The following is a 23,577-nucleotide window of genomic DNA, read 5'->3' as shown; positions in this document are numbered from 1 at the left end:
CAAAGTGGTGAATTTGACACATACGAAACAATGTAATCACTTTTCACATTTTCGGGGTTTAACAAGCAACCAACATGGGGCCAACAAATCAGTTCTTTAAGGGTAGTTAGTTGGAAAACGGCGTTTAATAAAAAACTGGCTAAAAGTGCCGCACAATTGGGTTGATAAAAATATTTGAAAGAAAATAATATTTAAAAAAAAATAAAAGAAAAACATACCACATACCAACCAACCATCCAACTACAAAATATATACACACACACAATTTTCTTCTTACTAGTTTCTTTTTTTTACAAAAAAAAGTTCTGCTTCTTTTTTCGTCTTTTTTTTTGGTGTATTAAATTAGATGAGCAGCAAAAGAAGAAAAAATCGTATTTATACGTTGTTATAGATAGAGAAGAAAATTAAATATATAGTTGCAAAGAAGTTTAGACGAAGTATAGAAATCGAAGAAAAAAAGGTGTATACGTCGGAATAATAATTGGTGCTTAAAATCTAACAAAAATAAAAGAAAATTTCATAAAAATTATTAAAAAGAAAATATCACAAAAAATAAAAAAAAAATTAAATAAATAAATTCAAAATATGAAGATGAGATGTAAAAAATATGAAATTCTAAAAAAGAGAAAAAATATCCAAATTTAACCCACCAAATTAATTATAAATGTATTTAAATTACAACTACAACTAAAATATAACGAAAATTGTATGGAAATTAATAAGAAAAAGGTATATAAGAAAAAAAAAAATACATATAGAAAAATCGGGTTAAGAATATACATACACGCTGAAATTAAAATTTTTCCCTTGTTAAAATAACGTTAGTGAAAAAGTGTTATGAATAAAAAAAAAACGGCAAAAACACACGTATTTGCTGTTATAGATACAGAAAAATGGAGTGATTTTGAATAAGAAAAAAAATGGGAAAATTAAAAAAAATTATTGAAAAAAATAAAAAAAGTATTTATTAAAAACTAATTGAGTTTTTTTAATGAAAGATTAAAAATTTTTAAAAATACATTTAAATATTAAAAAAAATGCTTTGAATTTTTCTAAGGAAAAGAAATCTGAACGGAACTTTTAATAAGCGGCATATATCGATTGATGTCTTTTTATGGAAAAAACATGAAAAATGAAGAAAACTTTTTTCTTTTTTCATCGGATGTTGATAAGTTTTTGTCAAAAATTCTTACTGACTACACATTCTAACATACATACCAACCTACATATACATACATTAATATTAAATTATATACATACATAAATATATATATAAGTATATATATAAAAATAAAGTTAATGATTATAGTTCAGGGATGGAAATTCTGTGAAATTATTTCGACTAAAAAAACTTTTTTCAGTATCTGGGCAGTTATTTTTAGAAAAATTTATCACTAATAGATTTTTTAAATCAAACAACTTCAAACGAAATTAAGAGAAAATTCAAAGTTTTAATTTTGGAAAATTTTAATTGTTAGGGTCTGCTATGGATCAATATTAGTACAATATACGATTAAGCCCCGTTAACTACATCTTCGGTTATCGTTTAACCGAAAGTTATTTTGTCGGTTAAAATATATTTTGAATGAAAACAATCAGTTTAACCTTAAGATAAACAAGTCAGATTTCTATATTCGGCTGTGCCGAATCTTATATACCCTTCGCCAATTATGTTTTAAAAAACAGATTTTATTTATTTTGTATCTCTGGACACATGTCACACATAACATTTACAAACAAATATAAACTGTAGCAGAAAGAAATATTAACCGTTGTACTGTACTACCACCGCTAAACTGTATTACCGCCCTCAAATGAAAATGAGCTGTATTACCAACATATTACTGCTTTATCTCCTTGTTGTTTTTATGATTTTATTTATAATTTGTTGAGGAAATTTTAGTCTCAGATTTTTACCCATATCTCAGTTATTTATGGACCGATTTTGCTGATTTTCAATAGGAAACTTCTCGAAAGCATGCCTGACAGAATTATTGAAGATTTGGATCTTGAAGATATCTGGAGTCTTCAGAAAATTGATTTCATTGATAGGGTCGAAAAATTATACTATAGAAATTACAAACGGAATGACAAACTTATATATACCCTTCTCACGAAGTTGAAGGGTATAAAAATAATCAGACATTGTGATAATGGGGGTAAAGCAAATATTGAAACATTTAAAGTGGCTTTTAAATTATAAAATGAATTTCGGAAAAACCTAGTGTGGTCCATAAGTGAATCGATATTTTAAAAATTTAGATAAACCAAGCAAGTTTTATAAAACCTTTTTTATTTCTGAACATTGTTAGTATCAACAAAATTATGAGATTTAAAACTTTATGGTGTTTTTCGGAAGAATGCACTAGGCTTGTGTCAAAAATGAACACTTTCTCGTAAATTAAGTTCAAGTTATAAACGTTAAAATTATCTGCATACAGTGGAGCAGAATTTTTAGTTTTTTTGGAGTTAATCTCGCTTTTCTAAACGACTTGTCAAATAAAACAAAGAGCTTGTACAAACGCGTACCATAATTTTGTTTCCCATTTCCGATTTTGTCATACTTTGGACAACTTTCTTTAAAATATCGGGCGTAATTTTAAAGAAATTTCTTTAAAACTGATAGATTTTTGCAATTTTTAGAGCAAAATGTTGCCTTAACTTTGTTTATTAAAATAAGATTTTCTTTAACATAAATCAGTTTCATATTTTTCTAAAACGCAAAACATTTTAATATAAAAAGCACGACCTATTTGCCTCGTAATTTGATGTTTTTTAAGAAATATCAAGAATCGCAATTTGAGAAGATGTTTAGGAATTTCCCAAAAAGGAAAGAACCTATGAAATGACATTTAACGAAGGCTTCTTGTTATCATATACCGAGCTTTTTGTAATTTAGATTAGTTCGAAAGTAGAAACTAAAAAACTTCTAGTTCGCTATTAGTTAAAAAACCTTATATAGGGATTTATGAATGAAATTAATGTCCAGTGTTCAAAAACCCAAAATTTCCTTAGAATTTTCAGATTTCCAGAGTAATGTAATACGTGGAAAGTGTTCTCAAGATATTTGGATCTTAATTCGTCGAAACCCACTCAATGTCATAAAATGTATTTCACTATGCTATCGATATTTTTAGAATCGGTAATGATTGTAATCCAATCCAGGCTGAAATATCGGCCATAAAGAGAACGGCAAACTGGCTCTAGTATCATAAGATATCAAACAGAGATATACCGAGATACCGATAGTCGGTAAAGATTAGGAGCTGCAATTAAGTCCCTGACAGGTGTATCCTGTTCTACATCACGACTAGTCCAGGAATGCCGGACATCCTTAAATAGGATGGCGATACATTCAAACATCGTACTCGTATGGGTACGAGGACACGGGGACTCTAAAGGCAATTGTATTGCTGACGAGCTCGCGAAGGCGGGTACGCAATTGTCCGACTCGGACATAGACCATTTCTGCGGTACTCCGATAGGAGTATGCAAAAGACTTATAGATAACATGTTTAATGAAGTCTCTCAAGCAAAATGGGAAAATAAGCCTACTTGTACTCAAACAAAGAAGATATGGCCAAAGCTTGATAAAGAGGATCATCTTCTACGATACAGCCGAAGCCTCAGCAAAACTATAGCTGTCATCACTGGACACTGTAAATTTGGTAACCACGTAATGTGACTTGGATTACCTTATAATGACTACTGCAGAAGCTGTCAGGACGAGGAAGAAGAGCAATCAATAGAACATCTTCTTTGCCACTGTCCGGCGCTGGAGAATATCCGACATCGGTATCTACGACATCGATTTCTGGAGGAAACCTCAGAGTTATCAGGGACTAAAATAGATAACCTTAACGCCTTTATCAGTCATTGCGGTTGGTTTGAGGACACAAACTCAAATAGCACTGATCAGTAGCTTTTTCGAGTTCGAGACCCTTTTCGTTTAAGTACTTAATCTCTCTCTGACTATCTTATCTCAGTCTTTCAGTGTCCTCTATTACTATTAATGCCCCCTTAATTTCTCGCCACTATTTTTCTTACCATAACTTTCTATGTCCTCTTCCTCCTTCTTTAATATATTAATATATTAACAAAGGCACTAAAAGGACCCACGTGTGCATCTATTGCAGCCTGATTTAAAAAAATGCTATCGATATTACAATGGAAATTCTTTCTCTCAAATTAGGAACCTGCGACATACGACTTTCATCAAGAATCGTTTCACCAGTGGACCGCAAAAGGGAAAAATTATTATTTAATATTTGGTCGTTTTGAACAAACTTCTTGCAAAAGTAGTCCCCGACATTTTATGTCGTATTGGATGGAATATGGCCCGGCATTCGTCATACTATAAATAATGGTTTAAAATGTTTAAAATAAATATATGTAGGTATTCATGAATGTTTCAACTATATTGGAGTGTAGTAAGTTACAACGCCAATTGTGATTTGGACAAATATAGAAGAATATGATACTACCATCCCTGAACTCTAAAATTACACTTAAATACATACATATGTTTGTATATGTGTATACCATACATATAAATATGTAGTGTAAATGTTGATAATTTTTCTCGTAGGATTGTTGAACCATTTCGAAGAGCTTCACAAAAAAAGTTTACAAGAAAATAGAAGAACATGAAAAGAAAAATAAAATACTCGCACATAAAGTTTTTTTGTGGGTTTCGTATAAAACTCCTCTCGATGCGCCGTACAGAAGTGCGTAGTGCACATACACACACACACAATTATATATAAATAATATTACTCATACGTACATTACGCTCACGCATACATTGAAAAGAATTTAGTGAGTTTTTTTTTAAACAGGAGAGTTAATGTTAAGAGTGTATCTATGTATGTATTAATATTGTATGACAAATGACGATTATTTTCGTACAAGTTTGAATTTGTGTCTCATTGTTAATGGTTCTTCTTGGTGAACAAGTGAAATGTATGTCAGTGGCTTTATAGGGAATACATGACAACGTTAACGTTTAAACTTATGCTAACGTTAACAGCAACTGCGACGACAACGATAACGTCGTCGTCGGAAGCAACTTCGACATCAATATTGATGTTGTTGATAAAACATTAAACAAGCATGTATAATCACAGAAATAAAATCGCTTACCAAAGGACTTAAACATTTCACGAACTCATATGAATACTATTATTATTGTTGTTGTTGTTGTTGTTCTTTAGAAATGTGATATAATCTTTAGCAATTCAAAACTCTGTAAAAGCAAAAAAAGAAAAAACAAAAACAAATAAATATTTATCAATATTTATATGTAAAACGTATACACAGCAGCAGCAACAACAAAACAAAAAAACTGCTTATAAAGATTGTATTTTTAATTAAATCTACACTCACACATACAAACACCATTTTCAATTGTGACAAAGAACATTTTTTGTGTCTTTTTTTTGTCTTGATGAAATTATTTCTTGTTGTTTGTTTGCATATTATCGCTAGGTCAAGAATATGTGTCACACATACATATTCTTTACAGACTCAAATAAGAATGAATTAAAAGGATAATTGTAATGTATTCTTTTAGGCTGATATACATTTCTCTTATACAATTTTTAAACATATATTTGTGATATAAATAAAAATTTGTAAGAAAGTTAAGAGCGGCATGACCGACCAAGTTATACACTATACTGGTTATGAGTAAATTGTGTGTTTTTTTAATAACAAAGTATTAATGTAAATTTTTATTAAATTTTTGTGTGTATAAGTGAATTATGAACCTTCCAGTTATTATCTAAAGGGCTTTTTGTATTGGAGCAGTTTTTTAGACTTTTATAGAACTCAAAGACCTATTAAAGGAACCTGGTTGTATGGAGGTTAGGTAAAATAATGGTTCGATTTCAACCAGAATCAAAAGGGTTCACACTTGGAACATACCATATTCGAAATTGCGACCTGTGATTATAAATTTAAATAATTTTAAACCATGTGATTAATATACATACATACGTATGTATATTAAAAACAGAAGCACCACACATATGTATTACTACTCTCATCATTGAGGAGTTTAGTGTAACAAGGGTTTTTTTTTACAAAAACGACTTTTTCTGACGATTTTTTCGCCAACCGTCGATGATAATATATTGAATAAATTAGTTTTGTAAACAAACAATAATAGAGTTTGGTCCTTAATTAACCCAATGTATAAACGACTTTAAACACTTTATATAATCAATCACAATCACTTAAGAAGTGGTTAAGTGTCAACATTTAACTGAATATTACTAAAATTATTTTATTAAAACCAAACGAGTTCGAGAATCTTAAATTACGAAATCCACAGATAAGTCAGCAATGGTCTAGCTCACAGTTTATAGACTAATCAACAGATTTGTCATAGTTTAGTCCATAGGCTATTCAGCAGACAATCCCATCTTATCATAGACTAAAGATAGTTACTAATCAAAAAACCAGTCACTATCGACTAGTGAATAATCACAAATATATATAATAGTCAATAGACTAGTAAATGAACTAGACCGGTCAATAGACTAGATGACTCACCATTTAATGCACTAATCAATGGATCAGTCAATATACAACTGATTAAAATAGAATAGTCAATAGACTAACATACCAAGTCTATTTACTTCTCTATTATATTGATGAGTCTATAGAAAATTCTTTAGAATAATCCATTGTCTTGTCTATTGAGCAATGTATGGACTATTCTATGTTATGAACTTGATAGATTAGTAAATACACAAAGGGAAATAAATGTTTTAAAATTATGCAAAAGCCTGGTACCAAATTGACAGCAAAGAGTTTCTACCTTTTTATCTATTGTCAAAGTACGTACGTTTAGTTCTCAAATCAAAAACAAAAATATAAAAAATACATGACGTTATCAAATCAACAAAAAAATAATGATGTGTTTCCAAAGTGACAACACTATGTTGTCAACCAAAATTTAGTCAAAGTCAAAGCGATGCGTTTCCAAAATGACATAAAACGTAATCGAATTGATGCAATGGCAATGATGCGTTGTCAAAATTACAACGATGAGTTGTCAAAATTACAACGATGCGTTGTCAAAATTACAAGGGTGGTTGTTAGTTTAATTTTATACCCATCCATTCTCTTAATGTTAACAAACGTAGTAAGGTCACTTTCGACAACGGATTGTATCAATTTCGTTACCTTTATGTAACGAAATTGAATGGATGTAAACTTGAACCGATGTCTACAGAATTTGATGATGTTTTTTGTGATATTTAGTCTTAATTATTTCATATCATAATCATATATTGACAACAAATGGATTTTCTGCAAACAAATATTAGATTTAGCAGCGTAATGACATGTTTTCAAAAGATAGACTGATAGGTAAACATAGCTAGATCATTTTTCTGGATCAACGACCATTATTTCGAGTTGTTAAAAATGAAATGACAAAATCAACAAAAACCGCATCTTTCTTTAATGACACAGTTGAAAATGGTGTAAACAATCATTTATATACAAATCTTTTTTCAGCGTTATGAAATTTGAACCTACAATAAATAAAAATAATAATAAATAAATATTTTGTTTTTTTGTTACAATTGTGTGTTTTCGCCAGTCACCAATGTATGAAATTAAACAACATCTACAAATTACAGAAAAATCTAAAACCCAACATAGATAGTTACTAAATGGAATGAAATGCTTAAATTTCAATTACATTCTAAAGCATACAACCATTAAAGCAAAGCATTTATTCAAAAATCAACAAAAAGAAAATTTAAATAAAAAAACGCGCAACGTCTTAGACAAATAAGGAAAAACAAGAACGAAGCATAAAATAAAATAAAAAAAAAAAAACAAATCAAACAAACAACAAAATCCCCTTAAAAATTTTTCTTTCGATCCAAGGTTTAAAAGAAAACATTCAAAATTCACAGACTAAGCAAAGCAGGTGAGTTAAAGACACTTATTTTTATTTAAATATTTATATTAAAAATAAATAAGTAAATTATAAATTCATCCAATTCATAACCATTTAAATAAAAACAAAATTTATAGTTAATTAATTAATTAATTTTAACACAGCGCCTGGCCACATTAGTATGGACAGTAAATACATATTTCTTTTGTTTTTGTTAATTAAGTCACATTTAAAATAGTTTTCAAAACACCTAAAACACTAGACTTTCCAACACGTTACCTTTTTCCCAAATTAAATTTACATGCTTACATAATACATCACATATTCTTAGAGTACTTACATACATACATACATACATACATATGTACATATTTATCTCTAAAATATTTGAAATATATTTTAAGATCTCATAATTCTTAGTTATTTATACAAAATGTTTAATTTTGTAGTAAACTTCATTTATTTAGAACTTTTGTCATTAATATAAAAATATTCTCATTTATATTATTTGAAGTACTATTGCGTTAATTCAAAAAAAATCTTAGTTGAATTTATATTTCGATATATAATATAAGATTGATTATGTTGACAATTCTACTACAAATTCAGAAAGTAAAATTTTAATTCGAAAAACATTTCGTAGACCTCAGCTATTCAAAATCATTCTATACAAAATCCGAATGTAATGTAAGTTTTAATTTTAAAACTATAGCTATATATACGGTTTTCAGATATTACAACTTTTGTTTATCTGACAATTTGATTACAAATAAATAAATAAAATAATTATCAGTTCAAGTGTTTGTAAGGGCAGTCGGGTACGAAAGAGTGAATATATTTGTTTAAACAAAAGTGAACTCAAAGTAATAACGCAAACCCGTTCGAGCAACGAGAACTGAATTTAAAACATGGGCCAAAAAAGATCTCAATGGAATGTCCCTAATGGGAAGCCTTCCTTAAAAGTCAAACACGATTAGGGGCACAACTGTACAAAATTTGGAGTACTTATTCAGATATGTGAAGAGTACATTGGAACTCTGGTGCAAATTCTTTGTCTTTCAAATGTGTTCATCGAAATCAGATCCAAACATCTTAACTACGATATTATTTCGAATATTATGTCCCTAATGAACAGTGATTGGAAAAAATCATATGTACCCTCAAATATCACGCTTTATTTACTATGAATTGAAGTGTATGACAGGCCCGATAACGGCCTAGGTGCATTTCTTTGAATGCAGTATATATACTATATATGTATGTATAGTACATATAGTATATATTCTTCCAACAACCTCACCTAGATCGTTGGCTGTCCAATAAAATTTTTTATTATTAGTTTTTTTTCGACAATAACAATTTCAGTTCGTTCGAAAGTTTCCGTGCTATATATTTAACCTACCATTTAGGGTTAACTTTGTTTTTCAAGCTTCCTCTCTATCGCTTACATAGGGGACACATAAGAGACGATTATATTAACCCTCGTTTACAAGGAGTACATCCATGAAGAAATACGAAATGGAGCCAAACAGGATATTAGACGTAAATGGAAATCACTGACTTTTTTGATAATCTTTAAACATCAATATCTCACTACAAAATACCCGGAATTGTTGGCCTCCCAACTGGATATCGTTTTTTGGGGTAATTTACTTGGATTTTAAACTATTTTTACATCTCACAAAGTTAACTTTTGAAATGACGATCGGAGCAATATAAATATGTTGGTCATTATTGTATGCAAAATATAGATTGTATCTAAAAACTCCTAAGCTTTGTGTATGTGTGTCCCTTAAAAAAGAAAAACTCAGCAAATAATTTAATGATTTAAATTATCCTCAAATTGCGACCTTAAATGGCAATTTTCATTAAACCTAAAACGAAAAGCATTAACTCTTTTTTAATTTAACCAATTATAGACGATTTAGTGTGTAATTTAAATTTAACGGTTTTTATAATGTTCGTGGTAAAAGTCAACATTCTTAAGTGAATATGGGTTAATAGTTAAGTTTTCATTTATATTTACTACTTGTAGTTTTGTTGAGTTTGTTTATTTGTACTCTTGTAGATACATATCGGTTGTGAGTGAGTATGGGGTGGGAAGCGGTTGAATGGTTATTTTTTTGTTAAGGTGAGGGTTTATGGGCCAAAAAAAATATAGAGGTAGACAATATAATACTCTCTTGCGTATGTCTAATTTTAGATCAGTCCAATAATTTTTTATTGATTTCGATTTTTAACCTTATTTCTTTATACGACAGGAGGGGGGTTTATGTTGCAATATGTAAAATGTTGTTGTCTTACCAAAACAACAACAAAAAACTGAATAAATGAAGAAAAGAAACTCAAGAACAGTCTGACACAAGCATACTAATGATGAAGGTAGAACAAACATATTTACATACAAAACATTCATACATACACAGTACGTATGTACATACATAAGTACTTATGTATATGTGTAGATATAAGTATGTATGCCTTCTATATATATGACGCTATCGTTCAATCGTCACCGAACAAATCCAGTGTGAAAATGAGAGCCAGCAGAAAAAATTCAGAGAAAAAGAGAGAGTTTAGAAATGAAATTATTTGTAGCTCTAATAAATAACGGTGACAGGAGCATGCATTGGAAGTGTGATAATTCTCACTTGCCCTCTATACAATCTCTCTCACTTTGTCTCTCTTTTTACTTCCTGTTAACTGGACAAGTTTAAATGTAGTAGTAGTAGGTGTAGAGTAAGTGGTGAATTCTTGTATGTGGCGTGTTGAATATGGAACTGATTAAATCGTAGGCAGTGGGTGGGTGGTTGTACTGTTGGATGGATGGTTGTATGTGATAAAACGTAAAGTTTATTGTTTGTATGAATGTATGAATATTTATTTTTCATTTCATTAATGTTTTACTACAAAATGCATATTTTCAATTTGTTTAGTGGAATGTTTTGTTGTTCGAATTTTACTTTGCACTCAACCCCTTGTTTGCCACACTCACTCACTCACTTACAACCAACAACCTAAAGCCGTCCAAGTTTCTAGGGCTATTGAGAGGTTAGTGAGTATTTGAAATTTTGTGGTTTGTCGAAAAATTTAACAGCAATTATTGTATTCGAGTGCATAAACCTTAAAGGTATTTATTTTCACTGTTATTTTTTGTATATGTGTGTTTTATTTATTTAATGGTTGTTGTATAATTTATTTGGTAATTTTTATATTTTTGCACCTTTTTTGGCGCGAAATGTTGAAAAGTTTCAATTTGGCAGTTCATTGCGGAATGAATGATATATTGCTTTGTGCAAGAGAGTGTTAATTAGGAAAATAATTTATTAGATGAACTAGTTAAAGACCCTTAGAACGTGAGTGTTACAGTTGTTGTTACTTTTGACATAGAAATCGTTTGAAGATGCAATAGTAAGTTTTTGAACTGCAGTATTTAGCACGTATAACCATGAATATTTTAGTAGTACGTTTGTACTTTTCTACCAATGTTCAATATGATGAAGTTAATATAAGATTTGCGGAATTTTGGTTTAATTCTGTTTAAAAAAAGATTGTACATATAAGAAGTTTTATACACATTGCAGTAGATTTTCATTTTAAACAAATATGCATTTATATATTGATAATCCAATTTAAGCATAAAGTTTAAGAATGGAATTCAGTAACTTCCCAATTACAGCGCTTTAAGATTTTAATAAAGAAAATAATCTTTAATTTTTTAACATAAAGTCCACTTTCAGTGTAGTCTTTCCTGAAAGTCAATCAAAAGTTTTTGTGCTTTATTACGGTCTACATCACTATAGTTCAAAGAGTATTATAAGTTTCCGATGATGTTCGTAATATACAAAAATATTGGTCAAACGTCCACATTATGTATAGTATAACTTGGTACCACACAAACTCAATATACGAAACTTTCATGTTAATATTAATCACTCTTACAAATCATTCAAGAATCAGACCACTACAGTACTCAGTCCCACCTTAATGTCTCTAAATCCAACAGAAATTCTACATCGCAATGGTGCCCGTTTCCGTAATAGCTAGGATAAGGCAGGTGTGGCTGTCACACCGACTACCTATGGATAAAGGTGTTTGGAGTTTCAAGCACTGCAAGTTTCGGTAATAAATTTTGGTAACCAGGTACGAAAATGGGAATTTGCTATAAAAGTCCTTTGAGAAGTCGTTCACGCATCTGATTTTGTAATATTCCTTTCCTTTGGTATTATGTTACCTTAATGAAAGGTAACCGAAACTTTGTTTTTACTCACAGGGACTAACTGCGGTAATTATGTTATGAACAGAGTTTACAATGAAAAGACCTATAAAAAAGGAAAATTCAATGATAATATGGTAAATGTAGACTTCACCTTACATCAGCCCTTTAACCGTCACATACACTTTCCGCGAATTTGGGTTTAAACCACAGTCAACTGACCAGCCTGGCCACATCTTAGACCCCATGTCGAATATATATACCAAGGAGTAGCCAAGGCGTGAACTGACATCAGCAGTTTATAGTCCCGGCAGACTGAGGTACTGGTATTACCTCTTTACTCTCGGATTGCAATAAACTAATATGTGATCTATCATCAAGGAATCATGCCCGGGGGGAGGGTGTTGTGGACAAGAGTGGAACAATAGAATAGAAAATCTTTGGTCATGAATGTTTCTGAGTTCATTGCCTTACGAGCTTGGACCTGAATACAAAACCCCTGGATTAAAATCGTATAGTGTAAGCTGTTACAATAACAACAACCATAATATGATGGTTATACAGGTGGTGGAATATAGCACCACATTTTGCTCCTCTACATTATAACATTGCTATTAAATTATATTAAAAATTATGGTTATACAGGTGGTGCAATATAGCACCACATTTTGCTCCTCTACATTATAACATTGCTATTAAATTATATTAAATCAAAGATGTTATTTGCATGATCTGATGGTGATGACTGTAGGAAGAATAAGGGATTTATTTATGCAATAAAATCTGTAGTTCAAAAAGAGCCCAAGTAAATTAAAAGATATCACCCTTTAATAAAAAAACGAAACTTTCATATTATGTTTTGCAAAATATAAACATAGAACATTGTTATCCTTTCTGTTTTCAAAATCCTTTTAAAGTTAATTACCGATTAACAACTGGAAACTTTAACTAAACTGCAGTAATGTACCATCATCCTTATTTCCTTGCTTTAGAACTTTAACTTTTCTAATTTAGTTGCATTCATGTGCAAAAATACATGAATGCATATGTACATAAAATGTTGCAAATATATATTTTCCAAACGGAAAACAAAATGTAACTAGAACAAAAATGCATTTTTATATTAATTATTCAAAGTAGCCCAATTAGGAAGATACTGATGCCAGTGTGTACGCTTGTATTTAGTTCAAATATTTTGTAAGTTACATCGAAAAGACATTTACAATATTGAAAATGTAGCCCGAATTATTTGAAACAAAGCAGAGAGAAAGAACAGAAAAAAACAGTCAACTTCTTCTTTGCTGTTTGACAAACAAATCGCATGCCAAGTGCACTCGTGTGTATATTAAACATGATTCAAGTTTTTTTTTTCTGTATTTGTATTTTACTTTTATATTTGATGTATACAAACATACATACGTACATACAAACATAAATAGGTAAGGCAGAAAAAGTCCAAATATATTCGACATGTGCTTGTAAGCAAACAACTGCACGCAAACCCCTAAACAAAAGTTGCACATTGTATTGCAGTGCCACATAAAAAAGAAGACGAAATAAAAAAAGGCACACACACTCACACATATGTATGTACATTCAATTTATTATTATAATGCACCTACACAATGCAAGCACAATAATTTTCCTCTTGCCACTTTCATACATGGCTGCTGCAGCACGATGACTGACTGCCAGGCTGCTTACCTGCCTACATTAATAATAACAATAATAATGATAATAAAGTTGACGAGACGGGTGTATCCACAGCCCACAATTCATATCATATTGAACGACTGTGGATGCACGTACGAGTACTTGTTCTGCATATCGCACAATAAATGGGCAAACATCATCATACAAACTGCAACACCCAAAATCCAGTAACATTCAACCCAACTACTACTCTTGCAACAGCAATTACTTCCACTACCAGTACAACTGCAACTACTTACATTCAAACTTTTTCCCATTGTAAATATTTTGTTAATAAAAAAAAACTAACTAACCCTCCTCCCACTGGCAGGAAGGCGAGTAACATGAACGAGTATTGAATCTAGATCTTTATGAATGAATATATTTTTTACTCTTTTATTTTTAAACAATTGAAAACATAATCCAAAACGAGGTATGATTTAAACCACAGCATATTGGTGTGGTTGCTTATATTTAGTTTTCGTTCGAGTAACAGCAGCAGTTGTTGTTGTTGGTTTGTAGTTGAATTTAAAAACTTTTAACAAATACGAATAAGAGTGTTACTTATGGCGAGGTCGAACTTTATATACCCTCCATTGCGCAATAATAATGTTTGGGTTTGTCCTTCAATTACACATTTCTTAAATTTATTTAATGTTGGTTGGGTGCCCTCAAACGAGGTTGTTTTTTTAATATTAATTGTGAACAAAATTGTTTTTTTCTACTTTTGCTACAAATATAAAAATGTGTTTGGTGATGCAAAAAAAGAACAGAAATTTAAATAAAAATGTTGGAAGCTTTGCAACATCGTCATTAAGATATCGTGGTTTATCTTAATGATGAGGGTTATAATGTATTTATTTCTGGGACCAGTACTCGGAACTAGAAAATAAGTTGTGGATATATGGATGAATCAAATTTCTTTACATCGAAAGAAATAAAAAAGACTTTTGCAGGAACTTTGAACTTTTCCCATAATGGATTTGTGCAGTCTACTGGCCAATCGACGACTAAAAATGGGATTGTTTTACCTTTGTAAAACTATACATTTACGGTTGTATGGAGGCTAGGTGAAAAAATGGACTGATTGTATATATTTGCCATAGGTTTTGTCCTTGTGTCAAATTACATCAAAAATATCTGGACAATTGCAATATCTAAATTGATTAAAAGTTTTAAATGGACGGACAGACTTAGCAAATGATTCTTAGTCGATTATTATACCTTAAGATTGGTGTATGTAGGGTAACATCTTTAATCAAATTTTATTTTCATTTTGAGAATTTAAAGTGATTTTATTCCGAAATGTTGTTGTTTCCTTTTTGTATTTATATCATTATGTATATTTTGCCTAAATTTCAAAAAATATTACGAAAGGTTATGGTACTTTCGTAAAAATGGAAAAGTGTTTTATTACATACTATTTCGTAATACGAATCGAATTACTATATTAGCCCATAAAGACCTAATAAAGGTGCTTCAGAGTTTCACTTGCTTTAAATTCGTTTGTATCCCCACGTTGATTTTCCTATAACTGTACCCGTAATCCTTTATGTTCACTAAGAATACCATCATAGATCTTCCCTGACGGCCTTATCTCACGGTCGTCTTTTTCATCCACTGGGTAGTCATGAGAACAGTCTACCAATGCCCCTTTGTTCTTCAATGAAGAACTCAGATGGCAATTTTTGTACATTGACTTTGACCGGACCAGGAACAAGTACTTTGCTGGAGTACTCGAGCTATCTAATCTCTGACAATTGGATAGCGTCTGTTGATTCGCCAACAGCACCTAGAGACGTAACCGGTGGACCAAAGTACGATCCATCAATAAGCCGAAGAAATTGTTCTTACTCACAGGGACTCACTGTCGTAATTTGGATATGAACAGAGTATACTCTGAACATATCTGGACAAAGAAGGAAAATTTAATGGTATCAAATGTATATGATACCTTTCATCCATCATCATTCACACATCCCATTCATACGACACATTCATAAGAGAAAAACATACGATACATTTATTATAGTTAGACGGGTGGGTGAGGCCCGCCGTACCCCACATTCATCCCGTAGCATATACAATTAAAACCAGCTCATTTCCAACGCTTAGTCCCACAGTCAATCCTCTTTGGGGTTTCTGTTATTTTCGGCAACAGCACCGAACTTATCCTGACATATTGACTTTATCATGTATCAGCTTTTTAACCGTCACTTACTTTTCCCGCAAATTTGGTTTTAAACCACAGCCAGTACGTGCATCCTGAAGGAACCTCAACCAACTGACCAGCCAGGACATAGTCCTGCGATTGACTAGCCATCCGTAGTACCAGATTATGCGGTGCTCTAGTCTGACCTCTGTCAATCTATGCAAGGACTAAACCAAGCAGTATACTGTATCCAATTTTTCAGTACCGGCCAAACCTGAGGTATTACCCACCTCTTTATATCCCGGGATTGCAATAATACCAAGGCGAAGGTCACATGCCCCCGGGTAGAGGGAGTGTATTCAGTTAAAACTTTTTTTACAATCTGAAATGGACATTAATTTAACTAAAAAGTTGTCGATAAATATGTTATGCCCTGTGAACGCCAATTTATTGTTATTCAATATTATTTCAGCCTCTAAGATTTTGTTGTGATTATGTAAACGGTGCTATATTTCTGTTCTGGGTTTAAAATATATAACCGCAGGCCCATTTTGTCCGATATTTGGATTCAGCGTTTCTGGAAAAATCTTTTCAAAGTTTTCGATATATTTTGTGTGTTCCACACGATTCGGAACGTCCGATGATTTTGTATAGCCTTCCCTATAACCGCTTTTGGACAGTTCGAATAAAGTTATGAGCCGTTCGGCTATAATAGCCGCCTCAAATCTTAAATATGTTTCAATAGGTAGAATATATAGCAACGTTTGATGTAGTGGTTGCTCTCTTTTACGACCAAGCAGAATGTACGGTTAAATCCCTGTAGTAGTTTGATATTACACTTTTATCATCTTCTTGATCAGGTAGTATACCTATACTGATTTCGCCGGCTTTAAATTATGGTAAAGCCCAGTTCAAGGCCGTATTCAGAACTTCCCTAGCTTTTCTACACAAGTAATTTGGATAATTTCCCTTTAAAGTATTACGACATAATCTGTGTAGCGGAGAGTTCTAAGTCCTTTTCTCTGTTAGAGTCCTTAGAAGCCCATTAATCGTGGTAATTCAGAGCAAAGGGATAAAAATAAAATCGTACATCTCGCAGCTTAACACAAATTTTGATGACGTTTTTTATATTTTATATGTAAATTTTCTCTATTCAAATATTTATTGACTTAGCTTTTTTAACTTCCGCTATTTAATATTGTATTTTAAATAAGAAATAGTTATCATTCCTAAAAAAAAAAAACTAAAAAAAGGTTTCATTTGTTTTACATAATATAAACGGTTGTCTTAAAACCATTAAACAAAATTACACCTGTCAACATCACTTAAATTAAACCTCAACCTAAATTGTTTTAGAAATAAGTAAAAATAACTAATGAACTAAGTATTTATTAGGTAGGATCTCAAAATGTACATATATTTTTCCTTTATGGGTTTAATTTAGTTTCAATATCTAGATATCTAGTCTTTTCCTTTCTAGTGCAATTTGTTTATGGGCAAATATTATAAGAAATTTTTGATAAAAGTTATATTATGAATTTTTTCATTAATACATAATTATTTCTATATTTTCTTAAAATTTATAATTTTGTTCATAGATATTGTAAAAAAATCATATATATAATAAAAAGCGTTCATTCTCATTCATGTTTTTTCAATTCTAATAAAATTTTTAATGGGCAGATCTAATTTACATATGTAAATAGATACTTACAACTACATACATACATATTTCAAATTTGTTATACTTCAAAATATTTAATTGAATATTTGTCACACTGTACACTTGTCCCCATTCTCAAACGATCAATGAGTTTAAAAAGCCCCAACAAACTAAAAATACCCCTTCAAATGATAATGAAATCAATGGGAAAACAACATATAGAGAAAATAAAAACAGGTGAAAAATTATAATTCGTAGTAAACTGGCAAATACACGCACATACTAACTGGTACATTCAAATGAATAAAAAATAATAGGAAAAAAATTAAAAACTATATTCTAATCGTGAGTATCTTTTAACTTTCTGACTGTTTGTCTGCTGGTCGGTCTGTCCGTCCGTCCGTCCATCAGTCTGTAATTGTCTAGATTTTATGTTTCGTATATTTTGACTCATTGTGTGAGTAACAGTTGTATGGTGTAACTATTCTATTCATTGTTTGGTATTGGTTACGGCTCAACAACATGCAATGTCGTGTCTATAGTTATCGATGATGGAATCGACTTTGTACCAATTTCCCAACACGTTATCAATTTTGCCGTATTCCTCTATGAGTTAGAAATACATGTTAATGAAAGTGTATATCTTTAGCTATTCGTATATATGTAAATAAATAATAATAAAAATATTTGAAAATTATTTTCTATTTTTTTTTAATGGCATGTGAAGTACAGACATATAGTCAGCTAGTCAGTCATTCACTGATATCGATGTATGTGAAAATTTTCTATTCAAAACTATAGAAATTAAAACTTTTACTATAAATTATTGTTATTTATCAAACAAAGAAAAAATATTCCTAAATGAAAATTTTAATATTTTAAAAAATAAACATTACATTACACTAAATTACTATCAAGTAATGACAGCAAAGTACTTTTTATAAAAAAATCGTAATATTATTATTTTAGAGAATTTCAATAATTACAGATTTTTATCAACTAAAAACTTCACACCAATTTGTCAGTACTGTCCATAATTAAATTTTTTTGATATTATCACAAAATTAGTCTTTATAAGTATTGGTTTAATAGAAATACATATACCCAGAGTTGCTTTGCTACCCTAAAAAATTTAAGAAAAGACCCACTTTACTATGTTTAATGATTGAAGCTGTAATGGTTTCAAAGATATTCATATGTCTTTTTCATACTTTTTTTCATATTGAAAAACCACTATTTCTCCACATAGATGTCATATATCTACGTGCATAATTTGATAATTCTAGCTGTAATAGTTTACCATTCATGCAAATTTTTAATTTAGTATATAAGGAAGGTTTCGCATCCCCTCTAGCTAGTCCACATCTAGACAAGACATTGAGGAAGTTTATTCACCAGCGTGAAATAAAGTTCCTGCATAATTTTTAACTGCTACTTTCGATGTAAAAAGATTAAAGTCAAATATCCTTGAATACTAATCTCTAGTCTGCCGGGACTATATACTGGTGATGTCACTTCCCTTCTCGGACATTCGTTGGAATAATTTGACATGGGGTCGAAAAAAAGAACCACATAATCTGGTACTACGGGTAGCCAGTTGGCCGCTGGACTATTTCCTGGATGGTCAGTTGGTTGAGGTTCCTTCGGGTTTTACGTAGTTGCTGTAGTGGCGGTTCAAAGACTAGGGATACAGAGGAGTGACTGTGGGACAAAGCGTTAGAGAGGAGTTGGTCTTAAATTTATATGATACGGCATGAATGAGAAGTATGCATGGTTGATAGATGATGGATAAAAGGTATCTTTTACAAGTGATGCTATTGAATTTCCTTATCTTGTGCAGGTTTGTTCAGAGAGCATGTTCATAACTGATTTACAACATTGTCTACCGGTTTCGTCTCTAGGTGCTGTTGCCGAAGACATCCCATCTGCATGGTTGTAAACGGAAATGATGTTTTGCATGCTACAACAATGTGTTCTCTGTGATTAAGAAAAAGTCTTTGGCTTATTCCCTGTTTCGGTCTACCGATTACGTCTCAAGGTCTGTTGCCGACTCAACACTCTGTGTGTTTGAGATGTTTTTGCATATCGGAAATTAAGCAATGGGGCAGCAATGGTCAGAGTTTAGATAGCTCAAGTACTTGAGCAAAGTGCAAGTATACTGGGTCGGAAATTGCATATACGTAATGGATATACAATGGAGCGGTGGTGAGACGTCACAGAAGCTCACCCAATGGTTGAAAAAGACCTCCGTGAAATAAGGCCAATAAGGCAAACCAACAAGGCCTCCAATCCATAACCTATTTTTCAATACCAGGCTCTGGATAAGTACTGGTCTCCTGAGTAATGGTACATACATTAGAATGTATGCCGAAGAACCGACTTTTTAAGAATCTCATGCATCAATACCTCTCTATCGTTTCCATATTTTTGCAAGGCGCATAAGTTCCCTACCAGCGCTGAAGCAATTAAAAATCTGGATATTATTAGAAAAATTTTTTTGTAAATGGGTCTCAACAAATTTTGTATGGTCCACAAAAGCATAATATTTTTGAATTTTATCGCAATGGGTTCAAAATTGTCGCAATTTTTATCTTATACAGAAAAATATTTTGAAAAATTGTTAGGCATTTAGTTTGGTTCATTTTAGAATTTTTCAGAATTTATATTTATAAGTCTAACAAAAATTTTAACTATTTTTATTTATTTTTTTTGCGATAAAATGAAAATTACGAAATTTTTGATCGAGAAGATTGAAGAAAAATGTTTTTGACTATATTATAAGAAAACACACTCTAAAAAAATATTGTTTATTTTGGGAGCTATTCCTTAAGTATGAATAAGTCAATTAAGGAAGCATAACTCTTGACCTTTATGGTCAAAGGATTTGGAACTGAATGAATTCTTGTTTTTAGTACGATCCTTCTTTTTTGAATTGTTTAGCATAAAATTAATATTTACACACATTTAAAGTAACTAGTGAAAAATATGTTTCCCTTAAAACTATTCTAATCCAGTTCTCTAATTTGAAAATACACATCATCTTTACTTAATAATTGAAATTAAAGAAATAAAAATATGAACAATTTAAGACATATTTAGAACCTCTCACCGAGCACATTTTATTTTAATGCACTTTAGTTTTTTTCACCTCCAAACCACTACCACCACCACCACAACCGTCAATCACCATTTATTGAGAGTTAATTTCTTAATTTTTATGTTAAACAATTTACATAAATGCCAAAATGTATTTAAATTAAAATATAATTCTGTTTAACTAAGTCTCTCTATCTATGTCTCTCTCTCTCTATCTTTGTTTCTTTTTGCATTTGCAGATGCTACATGCACACTCACCTCCTAATCCAAAACAATAGTTGAGTGTGTGTAATCGAATCATTTCGAAATTGCCAGTGTTCGGTGGTCAATAGAAGAAATTCAAATTGAAATTAAACCGCGGCTTTACCGCGGCATATTATGTCACGAGACGATTACAATCCTGTAACAAGCTCTGGTGTTCGTAGCCCGGGTCGTAACAGACGACTTACGGAATTGCCAACAGTTGATCGTTCACCATCACGGGATTACGGTACACGTGGAAGTCCTTTAGGTGAATGAATATACTTTTCTTAATGTTGATGTATTAATTTTATATTTTGCTTAAACTAACCATAAAAAACAAAGAAAAATGATTAAAATAGAACTATAATAACTAAACTACCAAATGCAATTATAGTTTAGCTATTATATGAAATTTTCCGAAAAAAATATGATTTAATGATATAACATAGGTTTAGTTTTAAGTATTATATGTCTGTTATCGTGCAGATTGTATATATTAAATATATTTTAAATGATTAATTTGAATATATTTATATCAATGATATATACTAATGATGACGATGCACCACATTTATTAAGAAAATTTGGCTTTGAATTGGATTGAATAAAATGCTATTTTTTTGTTTATTTATATATAATTAATAATATTTTTTAATTTATTGTAGTTATATTATGAAATATTTAATTTACAGCAAAGATGATAAAACAGAAACATTTTCGAATATTTGCAATAATTATAAAGAATAAGAGTAATTCTCAAGACCTCGAGAGATGTTTGTGTCAAATGATTTACTCAAATTGAAATAGCAAGGTCCGGAGACACTTCCATAGAAAAGTTTCTATAGAAAATTTCCATACTTTGAATTACTCAAGTTCAATTGTCTTAAAAAGGATTTTAATTTTAAATTTATTTGGCAAAGATATTAATTTCAAACTGACTTTGTCATCTGATGAATTAAACCTCGCCAAAAGTTAAATAACGTTAGTTAGTTACATCAAATCTAAAGAAATATATCCAGCCCTCTATAGGGCCTTTTGCGCACTTCTTAACCAGTGCCTCAGGTGGGAATCGAACCCGTAATCTTCGATCTAAAAAACTAGAACACTAGTAGATTAGTGGTTAGTGTAACAAGCCATTGAACAAACATTGAAGAATATCCAAAAAGTGTCAATACTCCGAAGGCATCACAATGTGTAGCAGAAGTCACAATTATGAGCTTTAAGAGAATCAAACTCTGGATTAGTTTGGTGACGGTTCCCTTCTCTCTACGCTTATTACATATAGAAAACTTTGTCTTTATTTTCTTTTCCTCAAAACAATTTCAGACTTTTCTATGGCAATGTTTATACAGAAGGTCTTAAGACTTTATAACTTTAGATTTTTCTATAAAAGGTTTTTAGACTTTTCTCTTTAAACTCCGTAGATATTTTTAAAGAAAATTGAAGACATTTCTATAAAAAAGGTTTTATAGTATTTTATATAGAAAGTTTTCTTTTCTAGTTTTTATAGAAAGCCTCCAAACTTTTCTGTAAAAAAGCTTATATGGAAAGTCTCTATAGAAAGTTTCTTTAGGTTTTTAGATTTTTCTCTACAAACTGTATAGACTTTTCTATAGAAAATTTTAACGTTTCTATAAAAAATGCTTGTAGTCTTTTATATAGAAATTTTTCTCAAGTAAGTCCCTAGACATTTTAATAGAAACGTTCCCTTATAAATTCACTAGACTTCTTGATTTCAGATTTTTATTTAAAAAACTTTTCTGTAGAAAGTTCTTAAATCTTTTATATGAAAAAACTGTCTTTAGTAAGTCCCTAGACTTTCTTTAGAACAGTTTCTATAGAAATTCCGTAAAAAAGTTTATACAGAAAATCTCTTTCTATAGAAAGTTTTTAGCCCTATCTAAAGACTTTTCTATAGAATGTCTTTAGAATTTTCTATTGTAACACACAAGGTCTTATCTTATTCATCAGTGCTTGTTATATAGGATTGATAGGAGGACCGGGTTAAAACCAAAGCACACGAACGCCAATATTGAGCCTGTAGTGCATTCGTTGTCTTAGAAGATGTTTGTTGTTAAAAACAAAAACCTAATATAGTGATAGTCCGATGGTTAAAAACTCAGTTTGTTGGACGTAATACCTAACAATTTTACAATCAACCCTCGGATGTTTACCTCATATCAGTTTGTTAAGTAGTGCGTCTCAAACCCTTATTCCTCCCAGGCTGGCAATGATAAATATCATCTGGTTTCTCGATGCCTTGACTGCTTTATAAGAAGTCGTTTTTTAAAGGGTTGATTCTTCTGATATGATGTCCAAAAAGTTCATAAGCTTTCTTGGCGCTAGTGATTTTATATGACGGCTACATAATTCTTGCTATTCTGCGAATCCACAAGCATTTGCTGCTTGACAGCAGAACGCGAACAAAACTGTCGGTTCCAAGTTTTACTAGTAGTAAAAAGGGAATATATGGAAAATTATTTATATATAATTTTCCATATATTCCCTTTTTAATAACATGATTGTTGCCTCAAAGTCCCAGTTGACTGGCTGCCGAACATTTAACCTCAGTAGCTCATTTACTTGCTCGCAATCTC

The 23,577-nt window shown here is 30.9% G+C and overlaps 1 protein-coding gene across 18 annotated transcripts in view; it reads left to right on the top strand.

Moving 5' to 3' along the window:
• The first annotated feature begins 244 nt into the window (after positions 1 to 244).
• The window catches only part of LOC111688914 (trichohyalin), a 111,606-nt gene continuing 88,273 nt past the window's right edge, over positions 245 to 23,577 (top strand). For 14 of the 18 annotated variants that reach the window (XM_046954472.1, XM_046954471.1, XM_046954473.1 and 11 more), the window contains exons 1-3: positions 245 to 729; positions 7,528 to 7,948; positions 20,977 to 21,248. In XM_046954472.1, the coding sequence (XP_046810428.1) occupies positions 21,116 to 21,248 (133 nt within the window). In that variant the 5' untranslated portion in view covers positions 245 to 729; positions 7,528 to 7,948; positions 20,977 to 21,115. Of the gene's footprint in view, positions 730 to 7,527; positions 7,949 to 20,976; positions 21,249 to 23,577 lie in introns of those variants that run through there. The other 4 variants (XM_046954457.1, XM_046954456.1, XM_046954465.1 and 1 more) reach the window with 4 other exon arrangements.

The sequence above is a fragment of the Lucilia cuprina genome, chromosome 6 (genome assembly GCF_022045245.1).
Source record: "Lucilia cuprina isolate Lc7/37 chromosome 6, ASM2204524v1, whole genome shotgun sequence".
Classification (NCBI taxonomy): Eukaryota; Metazoa; Arthropoda; class Insecta; order Diptera; family Calliphoridae; genus Lucilia; species Lucilia cuprina.
Note: the sequence above shows the minus strand (reverse complement) of the source record. Positions and strands in the feature narration are given on the sequence as shown.